This window comes from Pan troglodytes, chromosome 2, assembly GCF_028858775.2.
Source record: "Pan troglodytes isolate AG18354 chromosome 2, NHGRI_mPanTro3-v2.0_pri, whole genome shotgun sequence".
NCBI classification, from domain to species: domain Eukaryota; kingdom Metazoa; phylum Chordata; class Mammalia; order Primates; family Hominidae; genus Pan; species Pan troglodytes.
In genome coordinates this window covers 48436915-48453937 of record NC_086015.1, presented here as the reverse complement: position 1 = coordinate 48453937, position 17023 = coordinate 48436915, and the positions used below count along the sequence as shown (strand labels likewise).

The window sequence follows — 17023 nt, the reverse complement described above, 5'->3', positions numbered from 1 at the left end:
GTGTTTTTTACAAAGTTTTAATGTATAAGTTCAGTATATGTTTTATTGTGGGGTATTTTCTTAGCTTACTCCAATAGGGGACAGCCTAGCTCTGGTCTGCTTGATACTGGCATATACCTCTGTGCAAACGCTCTTCTTATATATACAAAGATGATCCCAACCAGCAGAATCCAACTGCACCATGTATAATGGACATTATTCTCTCATCCCCTCCTGCACAGAAATGCTGGTAATTTCAGTCACTTGCTGATGACTTCTGATGTCCCAGCAAATGTTGGCATTGTTGACTGCTGAGAAGATACTTCTGAGGACCCACGTCTAAGGTGGACTTGGCTCGCACTCTTCTGGTTAGTCCCTGAACAGGAGTGATGCCTCCAGGCAGGTGGCATGCTGCCTATCCAGCTCAGTCCCAGTCTTCGAGGGAGCGAGGGCGGCTTCAGACAGTAAAGAAGGAAGAAGAGGATGAAAGCTATACTCCAGTGCAGGCTGCCAGGCCACAGACTCTCAACCGCCCTGGCCAGGAGCTGTTCCGCCAGCTCTTCAGACAGCTTCGCTACCATGAGTCTTCAGGGCCCCTAGAAACTCTGAGCCGGCTCCGGGAACTCTGTCGCTGGTGGCTGAGGCCTGACGTTCTCTCCAAGGCACAGATCCTAGAGCTGCTGGTGCTGGAACAGTTCCTGAGCATCCTGCCTGGGGAGCTCCGGGTTTGGGTGCAGCTTCATAACCCTGAGAGTGGCGAGGAGGCTGTGGCCTTGCTGGAGGAGCTGCAGCGGGACCTTGATGGGACATCCTGGAGGGTGAGTGTGAGCAAGTGTGTGGTGCCCAGGGAACTCTGCCTGCTAGTGAGCCAGCTTGTCTGGGGATGGGGGTGGCCCTCTAAACTGTCAATATAGAGGAGTGCAGGGGAAGCCTTCCTTTCTTCCCATGGTACCTGAGCAGCTGAGAACGGGACCCTGAGCCATGGACCCTTTAGCAGGTATCCTTTCCTACCTTCCCAGAGGAATATCAGCTCCAGATAGGGTCAGCAAGTCTCCATAAATAACAGTAACTTCTGGGCACAGTGGCTCACACATGTAATCCCAGCACTTTAGGAGGCTGAGGTGGGAGGATTGCTTGAGGCCAGGAGTTCAAGCCAGCCTGGACAACATAGGGGGACCCCCCCACACTGTCTCTATACATAATTTAAAAATTAGGCCAGGCAGAGTGGCTCACACCTGTAATCTAAGCACTTTAGAGTCCAAGGTGGGCGGATTGCTTGAGTGCAGGAATTCGTGACCAGCCTGGGCAACATGGCAAAACCCTGTTTGTACAAAAATTAGCTGAACGTGGTAGCATGTGACTGTAGTCCCAGCTACTTGGGGGACTGAGGTGGGAGGATCACTTGAACCCAGGTAGGTCAAGGCTGCAGTGAGCCGTGATTGCACCACTGCACTCCAGCCTGGGTGACACAGCAAGACCCTATCTCTAAACAAAAAAGCCCAGTAACTAGTCTTTGGACACAGTGGCTTACAGTATACAAAGTCCATCTCCACATATTATCTAATTTGACTTGAGACTAACCATAGCCCTGTAAAGTGGTGGGTGTTGGGACAGCATTTAGGGTTAGGGCTCTTGGCTTCTCAGTGGGAGAGTACATGTTAAAACTCAGAAGAGCGCTCTGCAGGCACCATGTAGCTTCCTTCTCAGTAAGCTTTTTTTTTTTCTTTTCTTTTTTTTTTTGAGGCGTACCCCACCACTCCCAGCTAATTTTGTTTGTATTTTTAGTAGAGATGAGGTTTTACCATTTTGGCCAGGCTGGTCTCAAACTCCTGACCTCAGGTGATCCATCCGCCTTGGCCTCCCAAAATGCTGGGATTACAGGTATGAACCACTATGCCCAGCCCTTCTCACTAAGCTTTTGAGGACCTTTTCTATGTGTGTGAGATGGGAGGCAGGGAAGATGGTCATGAGTGCTGAGGGGCAGTGCTGGGCTGAGAAATAGGAAGACCTCGATTTTAGACTTCATTCCACAACCTCAACATCTGTGGCCACATAGTTGTACCTTTCAGAGCCTCTGTTCATTGAGAAGAAAATGCAGAAATGGTTTAATCGTGAGAATTTGTTCGGTAAATATTCAAGTGCTTATCATGTGCCTGGCCCTGGCAGAGTTGGCAGTCCCAGGCCTGGCAGGAGAGCGGCATCTGGTCAGTTCAAGTGCGTTCGTTCTTCCTGCCCTTCTCCTGCACACAGGGGAGCTGATGCTTCCTGTATTGTTACAGTTTTTTTAAAAAGCATTTATCACTTTTTTAAGGCTTCTTTAAAATTTTATTTATATAAAAATACATGATTCTGGCCAGGCGTGGTGGCTCACTCCTGTAGTGCTAGCACTTTGGGAGGCCAAGGCGGGCGGATCACTTGAGGTCAGGAGTTCGAGACTAGCCTGGCCAACATGGTGAAACTCCATTTCTACTAAAAGGGCAGAAATTAGCCGGGTGTGGTGGTGTGCACCTGTAGACCCAGCTACTCAGGAGGCTGAGGCAGGAGAATTGCTTGAACCTGGAAGGTGGAGGCTGCAGTGAGCTGAGATTGCACCAGTACAGTCTAGACTGGGCAACAGAACAAGACGCTGTCTAAAAAAAATTAAAAAAAAAAAAACAACATATATATAGACATACACTTTCATACATATACATATATATATGATTCTGCACACATAATTCATGTATAAATGAAAGTTGTGGCTTGGCGCGGTGGCTCACGCCTGTAATCCCAGCATTTTGGGAGGCCGAGGTGGCAGATCACAAGGTCAAGAGATCGAGACCATCCAGGCCAACATGATGAAAACCCATCTCTACTAAAAATACAAAAATTAGCTGGGCGTGGTGGTGTTCGCCTGTAGTCTCAGCTACTTGGGAGGCTGAGGCAGGAGAATTGCTTGAACCCAGGAGGTGGAGGTTGCAGTGAGCCGAGATCACGCCACTGCACACCAGCCTGGTGAAAGAGCAAAACTATGTCCGAAAAAAAAAAAAAAAAGATTTCTGAAACAAATTTGACATACTTGTCCCTAAAACTTTATTATAAAAATTAAATCAAGTAAGACATCAGGACATGGTCTACCAGCAGTAAATGGTAATAAATAGACACAGGGTATAACTATTAGAAAATATTTTTGCACAACATGGGGTACTATTTTTAAAAATTTAAAAGAGCATTTGTTAGTTTTACCAAAACAATGAAATGTTCAAAAGGACCTGATAATAATTTATAAAAGGAAATGAGGTACACAGTAGTTACAAAATCATGGCTTGGTTATATTCAGCTCATTTACAGCTAGATGTAATTTTAAAAATCCATGAAAACATTGCCACATGAGCAGAAAGGGCCTACCTGGTTGAAAGCTACTTAAAAGACAGTGGGGGCTGGGAGAAGCCCCCCAAATTTGCAAAATGAAGAGAAATGCTTTAAGATATATGTAAAGTCACAGAATCGTTCTACGGTTCAGCAAAATTATCACAGTGTGAAAAACCAGGGCCCGAGAAAGTTTGTCCTTAAACTTGTTTTGCTGTGCTTCCATATTCTTTTTTTTTTTTTTTAATTCTTCCTTTATTAGAAGAATAAAAAATGGGAGATAAATTATTGTGGTCAGTTCATCATCTTTAGTGTGTATCTCTGTATCAGATGATTAATGGCCTCAGGCTGAGATTTGTCCGTATTGGTATAGAGACTGTCTCGGCCACAGGACCAGAAAATCTCAAATTGTAGTTTCCTGTACTCATCTCTATATGAGGGACAGCCTTGCCTCAGAGACCAGAGTTATTTGAAGTCTTAGGGCAAATGCTTCCTCTTTGTTGGTCTCTACTTAGATGGACACTGCCATTTTTTACACTGGAGACTTTCTTCTATGGTTCCATGGCTGACTCTAATGATTAGCATTGCCCCTCTATCAGTGTTATTATTAAAAACAAGTTTACAATTTGGGAGCTAGCCTGCCTCTTTGAGTTCACTTTGTACATCAGTGCCTAGAGCAGCACTTGACAGTAGATATTACTTGACTGTATCTCCACTGTGAACCATTATGAGTTTAATTCTCAGGAACTAGTTCTTTCTCTCTCATTTCTAAGTTATAGGCCTGGGGTGGGAGCTGAGGGGTAGTGGGAAGGTGGCACTGTGTCATCTGAGGCCTGACAAGAGTGCTGTACTGAGTTACCATGTGCTTCCTTGTGTTGAGCTGGAGTCTGTCTCTACCTGGACTCTCCCATGACTCTCATTAGAGCCCAAGGAGGCTGAGGTGGTTGGAGGTACCTCCCTGGGCGTTCTTCTTGCCCTTTCCTCCTGCCTGGAAGTAATAAAGGACCTGGCTTACCTATCCCTCGGCCTTTGTCCTTTAGAGATTGGTCATGTGGTCTCTTCTCTGAGTTTGCTTTCTGATTCCCAGAAAGATCCTCTCACAACATTTTCTTCTTGCCAGGACCCGGGCCCTGCCCAGAGCCCAGATGTGCATTGGATGGGTACAGGAGCCCTGCGATCTGCACAGATATGGTCCCTTGCTTCACCTCTCAGGAGCAGCTCTGCTCTGGGGGACCACCTGGAGCCTCCCTATGAAATAGAAGCACGTGACTTCCTGGCTGGGCAATCCGGTACTTGCTGCCTGGCCTTAAGACCCCAGCCTTATGCCACACTTCTTGCATTTCCTGTAGTGTTGTCTTTCCACATCTCTCCTCTCATGAGAATCTCCTTCTGTCCTGGCCCTTAGCTCTCTGTCCTCTCCATCCATTCTATAACCTATATGTGGCTTGCTCCTCCCCCATTACACCCCCCATCCCACTACCCCTTTCCTGGCCCCAGTAGACTGAGGACATGTGAGATGGGTATTTAACAACATTCTGTACCTGCTCATGGGTCCAGGAGTCCTCTACTGGGGGGAAGAGTGGGCTTCTCACTGGGCTGTCCAGAGCTGAGCCGCTCTCTCATGGCTTTTTCTCCTTCAGATACTCCTGCTGCCCAGATGCCTGCCCTTTTCCCGAGAGAGGGGTGCCCGGGAGACCAGGTAACACCAACCAGGTCCCTGACAGCCCAGCTCCAGGTGAGCCACAGAACATTTGGTCCTTCCTGATGTCCCCACGTCGCTGCCTAATGGGATAGTGCAGCTTCCCCATCCTGGGTTTCTCTGTCTAGTAATCTCACATCCAAAGACCCGTGTTCCAGAGACCAGATTATCCCCCTCAAGCCCAGAGGTCTTCTGCTGGGTGATGGTCTTCCCTTTCACCTTTGCCAGGTCCATCCTGCACTCACACAGAGCCAGTTTATTCCCCTTCTCTCCCTTTCCACCTCAAAGCTGGGAGCTGTGGACCAGCTCTAGGGCACAGTGTTTTTTCAGGAGACCATGACTTTCAAGGATGTGGAGGTGACCTTCTCCCAGGACGAGTGGGGGTGGCTGGACTCTGCTCAGAGGAACCTGTACAGGGATGTGATGCTGGAGAATTATAGGAACATGGCTTCCCTGGGTAAGTAATCGATATCCTCATGCTTCTATCCGTCTTTATTTCTGCCTTCTTGGGTTGTTCTGTGCTGCATAGAAAGGTACCTGACCTGGTTTTAGATCCTGGCTCTGTAACTGCTGACCAGATCACTTAATCTAGCATCTTGGTAGCCTCTTTTGAAAAATGGGGAGAATAATGCCTGCCATTCTGGATTATTGTAAAGATTAAAGGTGGCTGGGTGTGGTAGCTCACACCTGTAATCCCACCACTTCGGGAGGCCCAGGTGGGAAGATTGCTTGAGCTCAGGAGTTTGAGACCAGTCTGGGCAACATAGTGAAACCCCATCTCTACAAAAAATACAAAAATACAAGCATGTGGTACGCACGCCTGTAATCCCAGCTACTTGGGAAGCCGAGGCTGGAGAATTGCTTTAGCCCAGGAGGATGAGGCTGCAGTGAGCCAAGATCGCGCCACTGCACTCCAGCTTGGGTAACAGAGTGAGACCCTGTTTCAAAACAGACAAATAAAAACAACGGATTAAAGGTAATATGTTTTAAGTTCCTAGTCTGTTTAGACATTCAAAAAATGTTGGCTGATGTAACCAATTAAGTAGACGTGTGGTTCTCACCTCTGGAAAATTCTGGTAATCCTTTTGTGGGCAACTTCTATCAGTCTCTCTTATCTCTGCTCAGGGCTATTTGAAATGACTGGGCCTCCTTCGCTAGCTTCTGCTGCCTGCCTTCCTGGTCTTTCCCACCTTCCCACCAGGACTTCAGGCCCAGAGGTCCTGAAGAGTAGTTCTGTATCATCCATCTCCTTTCTCATGCCATTCTCTTCTCTTCTGCAGTGGGACCATTCACCAAACCTGCTCTGATCTCCTGGTTGGAAGCAAGGGAGCCATGGGGCCTGAACATCCAGGCAGCTCAGCCTAAGGGGAATCCAGTTGCTGCCCCTACAGGTGAGTTCCAGAGAACCTGCCAGGTCCTGCTCCTCCTGCTTTTACTTTTCTCTTTCTTAAGGTCAGTTACATCACTGGGAATTTACTCCATTGTTTGCTGGAAGGAAGATCTTTAACAGTGTTGGTAAGGGTGCTTGGGCCACTGGGTCTCTTCCATCCTGGCTGGCCTCCGAGAGGTCATTCATTTCCGGCCATGTCTATTCTCCTGTCCCCTTCTCACAGCAGCCCTCTCAATAATAGTTCTTGCCTGCTGGAGGGCTTCACTGTTCCTGTCTTTCACTCACTGATGCTCCTCCTCACTCCTGGCCTGCACTTCTGCTGAACTCCTGTACTCACCCCTTTCTGCTCTTAGGAGCCCTCATCCCACTCCTGTTCTTTCTTTTCTTGGTCCTTCTTTTTGTAATAGGCTGATCTCCAGCCCTTTCAGCCAAGTGCTCCTTGGAGCCCCACCCCTTGGCTTTTGGGTACCTTTCTATAATGCCATGATTTTTCTCCCACTCTGGCTGTTTAACACTTTCTTCTTAATCCTTTTTATTTCCCTGCTGGATGTGACGTCTGCATATCTCTAGCTGCCCTGCCCATCTTGCTTTTCTCCTCCCTTCCCTGTAATCTGGGATAATCTTCCATGTTTTGCCTTATGTTTGACTATTTTATAAAGGTATTGGCCGTCAGGCAAAAGCCTCACCACCCAGACATTTTATTGCCCTTTGGTGCTTTCTGCAGTTCCAAGTATGGGAAAAGAGTACATTCTCTTGTGTTATATTTTTTGTCAGGAGATGACCTCCAGAGTAAAACAAACAAATTCATCTTAAATCAGGAACCTTTGGAAGAAGCAGAAACCTTAGCTGTGTCATCAGGATGTCCTGCGACAAGTGTTTCTGAGGGAATTGGGCTCAGAGAATCTTTTCAACAGAAGAGCAGGCAGAAGGATCAATGTGAAAATCCCATACAAGTAAGAGTTAAGAAAGAAGAGACCAATTTCAGTCACAGGACAGGAAAAGACTCTGAAGTATCAGGAAGTAATAGTCTTGACTTAAAACATGTTACATATTTGAGAGTTTCTGGAAGAAAGGAATCCCTTAAACATGGCTGTGGCAAACACTTCAGAATGAGTTCACACCACTATGACTACAAGAAATATGGGAAGGGGCTCAGACACATGATTGGGGGCTTCAGCCTACATCAGAGAATTCATAGTGGACTGAAAGGGAACAAAAAGGACGTGTGTGGAAAAGACTTCAGCCTTAGCTCTCATCACCAACGTGGGCAGAGTCTTCACACAGTGGGGGTGTCATTTAAGTGCAGTGACTGTGGAAGGACTTTCAGTCATAGCTCCCATCTTGCGTATCATCAGAGACTTCACACTCAAGAGAAAGCATTTAAATGTAGGGTGTGTGGGAAAGCCTTCCGGTGGAGTTCCAACTGCGCGCGGCATGAGAAAATTCACACTGGAGTGAAGCCTTATAAATGCGATTTATGTGAGAAAGCTTTCCGACGACTGTCAGCCTACCGTCTGCACCGAGAAACCCATGCTAAGAAGAAATTTCTTGAATTGAATCAGTATAGGGCAGCTCTCACCTACAGCTCAGGGTTTGATCATCATTTGGGAGACCAAAGTGGGGAGAAACTCTTTGACTGCAGCCAGTGCAGGAAATCCTTCCACTGTAAGTCATATGTTCTTGAACATCAAAGGATTCACACCCAGGAGAAGCCCTATAAATGTACCAAATGTAGGAAAACCTTTAGATGGAGATCAAACTTTACTCGTCATATGAGGTTGCATGAGGAGGAAAAATTCTACAAACAAGATGAATGTCGTGAAGGCTTCAGGCAATCTCCTGACTGCAGTCAGCCCCAGGGTGCTCCTGCTGTGGAGAAAACATTTCTGTGTCAGCAGTGTGGGAAAACTTTTACTAGAAAGAAAACTCTCGTTGACCACCAGAGAATTCACACAGGTGAGAAACCTTACCAGTGTAGCGATTGTGGGAAGGACTTTGCCTATAGGTCAGCCTTTATTGTTCATAAGAAGAAGCATGCCATGAAAAGAAAACCTGAGGGCGGGCCATCTTTTAGTCAGGACACAGTGTTCCAGGTTCCTCAGAGCAGTCACTCCAAAGAGGAGCCCTACAAATGCAGCCAGTGTGGCAAGGCCTTCCGCAATCACTCATTCCTCCTCATCCATCAGAGAGTTCACACTGGAGAGAAGCCATATAAGTGCAGGGAGTGTGGGAAAGCCTTCAGATGGAGTTCCAATCTCTACCGACATCAGAGGATTCACTCTCTTCAAAAACAGTATGATTGCCATGAAAGTGAAAAGACTCCAAATGTGGAGCCAAAAATCCTCACTGGTGAGAAACGTTTTTGGTGTCAAGAATGTGGGAAAACCTTTACACGTAAAAGAACCCTTTTAGATCATAAGGGAATACACAGTGGAGAGAAGCGCTATAAATGTAATCTATGTGGGAAATCTTATGATAGAAACTATCGCCTTGTTAACCATCAGAGGATCCACTCTACAGAGAGACCTTTCAAATGTCAGTGGTGTGGGAAAGAGTTCATTGGGAGACATACCCTTTCCAGTCACCAGAGGAAACACACCAGAGCAGCACAGGCTGAACGTAGCCCGCCTGCACGGTCTTCCTCTCAGGACACAAAGTTGAGATTACAGAAGCTAAAACCAAGTGAAGAGATGCCCCTCGAAGACTGCAAAGAAGCTTGCAGCCAGAGCTCCAGGCTCACTGGACTCCAGGACATAAGCATTGGGAAAAAGTGCCACAAATGCAGCATATGTGGGAAAACTTTTAACAAGAGTTCACAACTCATTAGCCACAAGAGATTTCATACTCGAGAGAGGCCCTTCAAATGCAGCAAGTGTGGAAAGACCTTCAGGTGGTCTTCGAACCTGGCTCGGCATATGAAAAACCATATTAGAGATTAGCCTGGGACCTGACAGTGACAGTGGGGGTGGGTTCTCAGTCCCCTGCTAGAGAACCCTTAATTATAGGCATTGTGGAGTAACTTTGATAAAGGGCCCAGCCCTTTCTGTTTTGGAAGCTAGTGACAGAATCCCAAGGATTTGAAAGCTCGGGGAGTCCCCAGCCTGCCTGCTAGGATGTGACGCTGGGGAAGTGCAGCACCATGTTCTTTGGAGCCCTTCTGGAGACTCCGGCCCCTAGGAGTGGCCTCTGCACCATAGCCTGCGGCTCCCCTATTCAGGTCTCCTTCCACAACTCTGAAGAGAGAGACCACTGCCCTTTGTGGTTGGACAGAATATCTGTGGCATCATGGGCTATGGCTGCTGGAAAGGGGCCAGTGGGATCCTAGATTTATCTTCAAGTTTGGCCTGTGGCCATGCCTATTCTGTTGACTTTAAAAGCAGCAGCATCAAGAACTCCTAGCCTTCCCAAATGCCCCCTGGGGAGTTCTGGCTGGGGCTTCAGCCTTCCTGGCTGGCTTTTGGATATCTGCTAGGGGGTTAGAGTGGTCTCAGCGGCAGGTGGAGGAGAGCAGGATGCTGGGCTCAAGCGCTTGGTGTGTGGATCTCTACCAGTACCCTGTTGCCATCCCCATCCCACAGGCCTGCATAGGCAGCAGCGGTCCATCTGTTTAACAGAAATGCGCTGAGCACTCCCATACACCAGGCGCTGGTGTGTTTGCCAGAGACCCAGCAGGGACCAGAACAGATGAAAATCCTGCCATCTTGGATCTTTACAGATGACAAACAAATGGGATACGCAGTATTCTGGATGGTGATGTGTGTAGTGGACAAAGTGAATCAGAGAAGAGTCAGAGGGAGTGCTGGATTGGGAGATCAATCGTGATTTTAGATAGTCTGGTCAGGGAGGGCCTCAACTGAGAAGGTGAAATGTGAGCAAAGACCTGAAGGAAGCCAGGGAGGTAGCAGGTAGCTCTCTAGGGAGAGTTGCAGGCAGAGGAGATTGGGTCTTGACTGGTGTCCTCAGGAAGGAAGCCCCTGGGATGGAGTGCAGGGAGCCAGCTGGAAGGGAAGGAGAGGGGCCAGGGAGGCCACAGGCCCGGCCATATGAGCATCATGGGTCATTACGGGGGCTTGAGCTGGCTCAGAGGGAGGCAGGGAGCTTTTGGACAATTTTGAGTTGAGGAGTGATGTGGTTTGAATCTGAATTATATTTTATAAGGGTTAACCACAGATCCAAGGACTCAGTAAAATGGGACGGGTGAAAGCCTTCTCATGCAGTTACCCTTGCTGCCAGTTCCCATAAATCAGACTCCTCCCCACTCCATTTCTGAATTTTCTATAGGATCCTCGGCCTCAGCAGATATAAACGCTTACCATTGTTGTGTTCATGTCTCTAGCCCCTGCACACTGCAGGCCCCTCTCAGCTTCACATACACCTCTCCATGTATGAGATCTGGTGCTAGCAATCAGATTCAACCCGAAGGAACATGTGCATGTGCCTGCTGCTCTCAGGAGAAAAGGCGGCCTGTTCTGGGAGGAGCTCCCTCACTGGCCCACCCACTTGTGTTGAAGCAAAAAGCAAGAATCAATTACTTAAAGGCAAAGGAGTGATATTGCTAAAGCATGTGAGTAATCATTGCTTCTGATTATTGAGGAGGTCAGATTATAAATGAAAGGATAAAATGTTTTAATAGTAGAGCAGTGTCCTGACTATAGGGGCCCGTTCATGGAGCTGGTCATTTCTTGAAATGAGAAGAAACCAACCTGGAAGATGTCTTTTTCAGTAGAGTATGGGATAATCTTACCTGCTCTGGATTGCCATGAGCAGGTGAAAATGAAGGCTCTGATATTGTGTGGTGGTGTCACGGGATGGTGGGGGCGGGGCAGAAGTCTCCTGTTGGTGTTCTGATGCCTGTTCAGCTTTGTCCTCAGGAAGGTTTGGTCATCTTGGTTCTGCCATCCTCTTGCCTTCCTACGGCAGCAGCTGTTCATGGCACTGAAGATGTCCCTTCACTGTCCCAAAACTGGCACTAGAAGTGGCTGGGCAGGGGGGCCAGAGTCATAGGAAGGGTCTTGGAGTCATCAGATCTGGGTTCCAGGCATGGTGTGCCTTTTCTTGGCAGGATTGATCTTGAGCAAGTCAATGAACCTCTGCATCAATTTCCTTATGTGTGAAGTTAGAGTGCTTGGCTGTGCTACCTGATTCCTGAGATTGGTGAAAGAGGGCTTGGTTTACCAAGGCTCTCCATCAGGTGGTTGACCTCTAGGACCAGGGCCCTCTCAGAGGTGCAGCTTCCATGTCAGTTGGTGTTATAACCATGGAAATGTCCCTTTCCAATCAAACTTTTAGCACCCCTTTCCCCCCATCTCTAGTCCCTTTGCCACAGGATACCTTGTAAAGTTCCTGCCCCAGTATAGGGATATTTTTACTGTCTTTTTTATTTTTTGAGACAGGGTTGCCCAGGGTGGAGTGCAGTGGCAGGATCACAGCTCACTGCAGCCTTGACCTCCCAGGCTCAGGTCCCATCTGAGCGTCCCGAGTAGCTGGGGCTACAGGTGTGTGCCACCCTGCCAGCTAATTTTTTATATTTTTTTGTAGAGACAAAAGTTTTATTTTTTTTTCCCATGTTGCTCACGCTGGTCTCAAACTCCTGGGCTCAAGCAATCCACCCACCTCTGCCTCCCAAAGTGCTGGGATTACAGGCGTGAGCCACTGTGCCTGACCTGTCATTTTTATAGAATGAAATGTGCTTATTTCTAAACATTCTAATCAAATTTTAAAATGTGCAAAGAATGAAGTGAAAAACGGAATTTTTTTTTTTTTTTTTTTTTTTTTTGATACGGAGTCTCACTCTGTCACCCAGGCTAGAGTGCAGTGGCACGATCTCCGCTCACTGCAAGCTCTGCCTCCCGGGTTCACACCATTCTCCTGCCTCAGCCTCCTCAGTAGCTGGGACTACAAGTGCCTGCCACCACGCCCGGGTTATTTTTTATATTTTTAGTAGAGACGGGGTTTCACTGTGTTAGCCAGGATGGTCTCGATCTCCAGGATGGTCTCGATCTCCAGGATGGTCTCGATCTCCTGACGTCGTGATCCACCCGCCTCGGCCTTCCAAAATGCTGGGATTACAGGTGTGAGCCACTGTGCCCGGCCAAAAGAACAGAAATTATTTTATCCTGAAGTAAGCTGTTTATATTTGGGATTATACTGAACCTACTTGTCCAATAACCTGAGTTTTCAAATAATTTTAGTTCTATAAGTACTATAATTATATAAATATTAATGAATTCAGATTAGCTGAAAGGAAAAAAGTAGAAGCCTGACTACTTGGTGCTAACTACTAAAGATTTTGGCAGAATCAATGTTGGATTTGGCTTTCCTGTCCCTTCCCCATGCCAGCCCCCCAGAGTGTTCTGCCTTGTGCTGCCTCCCTTCACCTGGAGTGCCACACCCCTCTCTCTGCCATTTCAGCTCTTCATTCTTCAAGGCCTGACCTTGTCTGACCCTTGTGCCTCTAAACCCGTGGCCCCACCTCTCTTGGTTCCTATGTCAGGTGATGTTTGTGTTTTTGGTTATGCCCATCTCCATAGCCAGACCAAGCACTCTGGAAGCCAGGGTTGGGTGCTTATTTATCTGTTTGCCATGCAGAAAAGATCTTGCACAAAATTACCTCTGTTAAGGAATCTGAAGCTGAATTTAGTTTGGCTGAGTCAGGGTTGGGGTTTTTTTAAGGGGCTGTGGGGTGAAATGTTGACTGGAAGCCACCCACAAACACACACCTGCTGGTTAGGAACCCGGCTGTGGGTGGTTCTGAGCTGTTTGGCTTCAGTTGACAGTTTCTGATTGCCCTGAGCACCAGGTCTCATCTTGCATCTCATCCTGGCCTGGAGAACATTCAGGTTCCTTCCCACCCTTCCCACCTTTCCCCCACTCCCTTGGAGGAACTGAAGTTGGGGTTGAGGAGAGCCAGATGGCTGGAGTGGGTATTTGAAGGTCTTTCTGTCACCTGTTCAGTGTGGTCTGCCCCACCCCTGCTGACCAAGACTGACTGAAATGTAAAATAATACAGACCATCTCACACTCAGAAAGCTGGCACATTTTTGAAAGCCCAAGTGTGGGTAAGTGCGTGGAACAACGATAATTCACACTGCTTTATGAGTAGAAATTGTGAGAAATATTGTACCAGGCAATTTGCAAAATCTTGGAAGGTTGTGTGCACTTAACCACCCAGCAACTACTCCTGGATGCATCCTAGAGAAGTGCCATGTGAACAGAGAATGATTTTAAGACTTCACTGAAGTATTGTTTAGGTAGCAAGATTGGGAAAAGCCTGCATTTCATCAGCAGAAGAATGGATAAATAAATGGGTTGTTTTTGGTCCTTGGAAAGTGAATATGAAAGAGTTATGTCTCAACACAGATAGATGAAAAATTATGCTGAGAAAGTTGGTGAAGCTACATACAAGGTACCCTTAGTGTAAAGTTAAGCATACTGTGTACCTGTGGGCACGTTACTTCAACTTGTTTTTCACTTTTTCTCTAAAATGGGATAGTAGTGGCAATCTCACAGGGTGATTGTGGGTGGGGGGGGGTGGTCAATGAAGTAATGCATGTAAAATGCTTAGAATAGTGTCTAGCATGTAAGCATTGTGGACATATAGAAAGTGTTATTGTTTTGCACAGTAATCTATTTTCTGTGGATTCAAATAATATGAAATGAGTATAAAATCATGTATTGGAACGATGTGTGCAAGTCACCATTCTGCCTTCCTAAGGCAGGAGACCTGATGGATTTGGGGAGGGTACATGGGGGCTTCAGTTGTGTTTTCTTTGTTTTTTTCTAAAAATTGATGCAGAGGCATCACAATGTTAAGATTTAACAGGGTAGTGTGGTGGGTACTTTTTAACTGTTTGCTTAAAGTGTTTCAAAGTAAAAATATTTCTTAAGCATAGTCTCTGACATCTTATGACTTTATAGAAATCCCTGCCAGGTACATGATGTTACTTAGAGTGAGCCACCTAATCTTTCAAGGCTTCCATTTCCTCACCTGCAAAAATTGGGAGTGTCAGAGGCGGTTGAACCAGAGTGACTCCATCTTGAATAGGGAACTGGGTAAAATAAGGCTGAGACCTACTGGGCTGCATTCCCAGGAGGTTAGGCATTCCAAGTCATGGGGTGAGATAGGAGGTCAGCACAAGATACAGTCATAAAGACCTTGCCAATAAAACAGCATGTGGTAAAGAAGCCGGTCAAAACCAAGATGGTAATGAAAGTGACCTCTGGTTGTCCTCACTGCTGTAATTATACTGTAATTATAATGCATTAGCATGCTAACAGACACTCCCACCAGTGCCATGACAGTTTACAAACGCCATGGCAGGCCTGGCACGATGGCTCATGCCTGTAATCCCAGCACTTTGGGAGGCCAAGGCGGGCGGATTATGAGGTCAGGAGATCGAGACCAGCCTGGCCAACATGGTGAAACCCTGTCTCTACTAAAAAATACAAAAATTAGCTGGGCATGGTGGCACGTGCCTGTAATCCCAGCTACTTGAGAGGCTGAGGCAGGAGAATCTCTAGAACCCGGGAGTTGGAGGTTGCAGTGAGCCAAGATGGTGCCACTGCACTCCAGCCTGGGTGACAGAGCAAGACTCTGTCTCAAAAAAAAAAAATGCCATGGCAACATCAGGAAGTAACACTATATGGTCTAAAAAGGAGAGGAACCCTCAGTTCTGGTAATTGCTCACACCTTTCCCGGGAAACTTATGAATAATCTACCCCTTGTTTAGCATATAATCAATAAATAACCATAAAAATAGGCAACCAGCACCCCTTGGGGCTACTCTTCCTATGGAGTAGCCATTCTTTATTTCTTTACTTTCTTAATATTAACTACTTTCACTTTGTGGACTCACCTGAATTCTTTTCTTGAGCAAGGTCCAAGAACTCTCTCTTGGGGACTGGATCACGACCGCTTTCTGGTAACAGGAGCAATACAAATGGCTATTAGTAAACGAATGCTTAAGTAACTCTAGTACATCTATGATGAAATACTAGGCCACAGTTTTTTTAAAAATGAGGATGTTCTCTATATACTGACGCACAATCACCAAGACATGCACTTTATAGGAAATTATAAGCTCCTCCTTGCCTAAATCTCCTTAATTTTGCTTAATAAATAACAAGTGAAGCCAGAAGCTGTAAACTCATAATTTTAATGAAGAAATGGGATCCAGAAGATGGAGATGTTTTTCATTCTTTATTAGATGAGGAAAAGGAGAGTAAATACTTGTATGCCAGCTACCACCCCTTTTAAAGTTAATGTTAACCCTGCTAAGAACAGCAAGGAGATTTTATATCAGCCAGGTTTTAGTTGCCAGAAACCACACCAGTTATTTTAGCAAAGACCTTATAAAGAAGTGTACTATATTTAAGTAGCTAAAAAGGCAAAAAGAAAATGCCAAGGTGTCTTGGAGGTAGCAACTGCTAAGCAGCTGCCACCCCAGGACTGGGGGAGCTAGAATAGAGTCTCCCCATGTTTGATGTTTGTCTGCTAATAGCATTCAAGCTCTCCCCCTCAGTTTGCCCGGATCTGGACAAGCTGATAAGAAAGCCCAGCCATTTCCTCTTTGCGTCAGAGGGGAAGTTCAAACTGTGCAAACCCTGACTGTCACAAATGCACTGAGCTGTCATAACCACAACAAAAACCAGAGCCACTTGTCCGTCCTTTCACTGAAGCCCAACAGACTGGCGTGGGTGCCCGCTTTGCTTTCCCTAGAAGGCCTCATGTGAGTAGTAAACTTTTTCGTAACCTCTTGGTGTCTGCAGTGTCATCAGTTTCAACATCCGAACCAGTTTTGAGTGATGGTAGTTTATTGATCCCACCTCATATGGAGCAAAGTGCAAAGCAGGAACAAAGAGACGTGGCTAGAATTGTTGAAAGGTGGGAGATTGGAAGAGGGACCTTGTGGAGCTGAACTCAGACCTATGGTGGAGGAGTGGACTGCTGGGCTGACATAGTGTCTGTGCTCACGGAGGGGCCCTGTGGCCTTTGGATCTGTGCTTCTGTGGAGAGGTCCCAGCTACTAATGCTGGGGCAGGGAGCAGAAGAGAGGGTCACAATGAGACTTTGAGTGTTAGTTAACCACCTTTTGCCTGAAGAACATGTAATGGCCTTCCCTGAGGTATATGTCTTCCAAAAGTCCGCTGACGTTGCTCATGACCTATGGCCACCACTGCTTTTTGCGTTTTGCCTTTTTTTTTTTTTTTTTTTTTTTGAGACAAGGTCTCACCCTGTCACCCAGGCTGGAGTGCAGTGGCACGATCTCAGCTCACTGCAACCTCCACTTTCCCAGGCTCAAGCGATTCTCCAGCCTCAGCCTCCTGACTAGCTGGGACTACAAGCGTGCACCACCACACCCAGCTAATTTTTGTATTTTTGTAGAGACAAGGTTTGGCCATGTTGCCCAAGCTGGTCTTGAACTCCTGACCTCAAGTGACCCACCTGCCTCAGCTTCCCAAAGTGCTGGGATTACAGGTGTGAGCCACCATGCCTGGAGTCCTTTTTTTTTTTTTTTTATACTTTAAGTTTTAGGGTACATGTGCACAATGTGCAGGTTAGTTACATATGTATACATGTGACATGCTGGTGTGCTGCACCCACTAAC

General features: G+C 46.7%; 1 protein-coding gene across 8 annotated transcripts in view; it reads left to right on the top strand.

Annotated features, from left to right (window-relative positions):
- ZNF445 (zinc finger protein 445) overlaps positions 1-14307 on the top strand; it is a 36070-nt gene extending 21763 nt beyond the window's left edge. For 3 of the 8 annotated variants that reach the window (XM_063806731.1, XM_063806732.1, XM_063806730.1), the window contains 6 exons: positions 222-797; positions 4448-4616; positions 4968-5062; positions 5357-5483; positions 6307-6417; positions 7191-14307. In XM_063806731.1, the coding sequence (XP_063662801.1) occupies positions 369-797; positions 4448-4616; positions 4968-5062; positions 5357-5483; positions 6307-6417; positions 7191-9355 (3096 nt within the window). In that variant the 5' untranslated portion in view covers positions 222-368 and the 3' untranslated portion in view covers positions 9356-14307. The remainder of the gene's footprint in view (positions 1-221; positions 798-4447; positions 4617-4967; positions 5063-5356; positions 5484-6306; positions 6418-7190) is intronic. The other 5 variants (XM_063806736.1, XM_063806737.1, XM_063806735.1 and 2 more) reach the window with 2 other exon arrangements.
- Positions 14308-17023: the final 2716 nt, after the last annotated feature.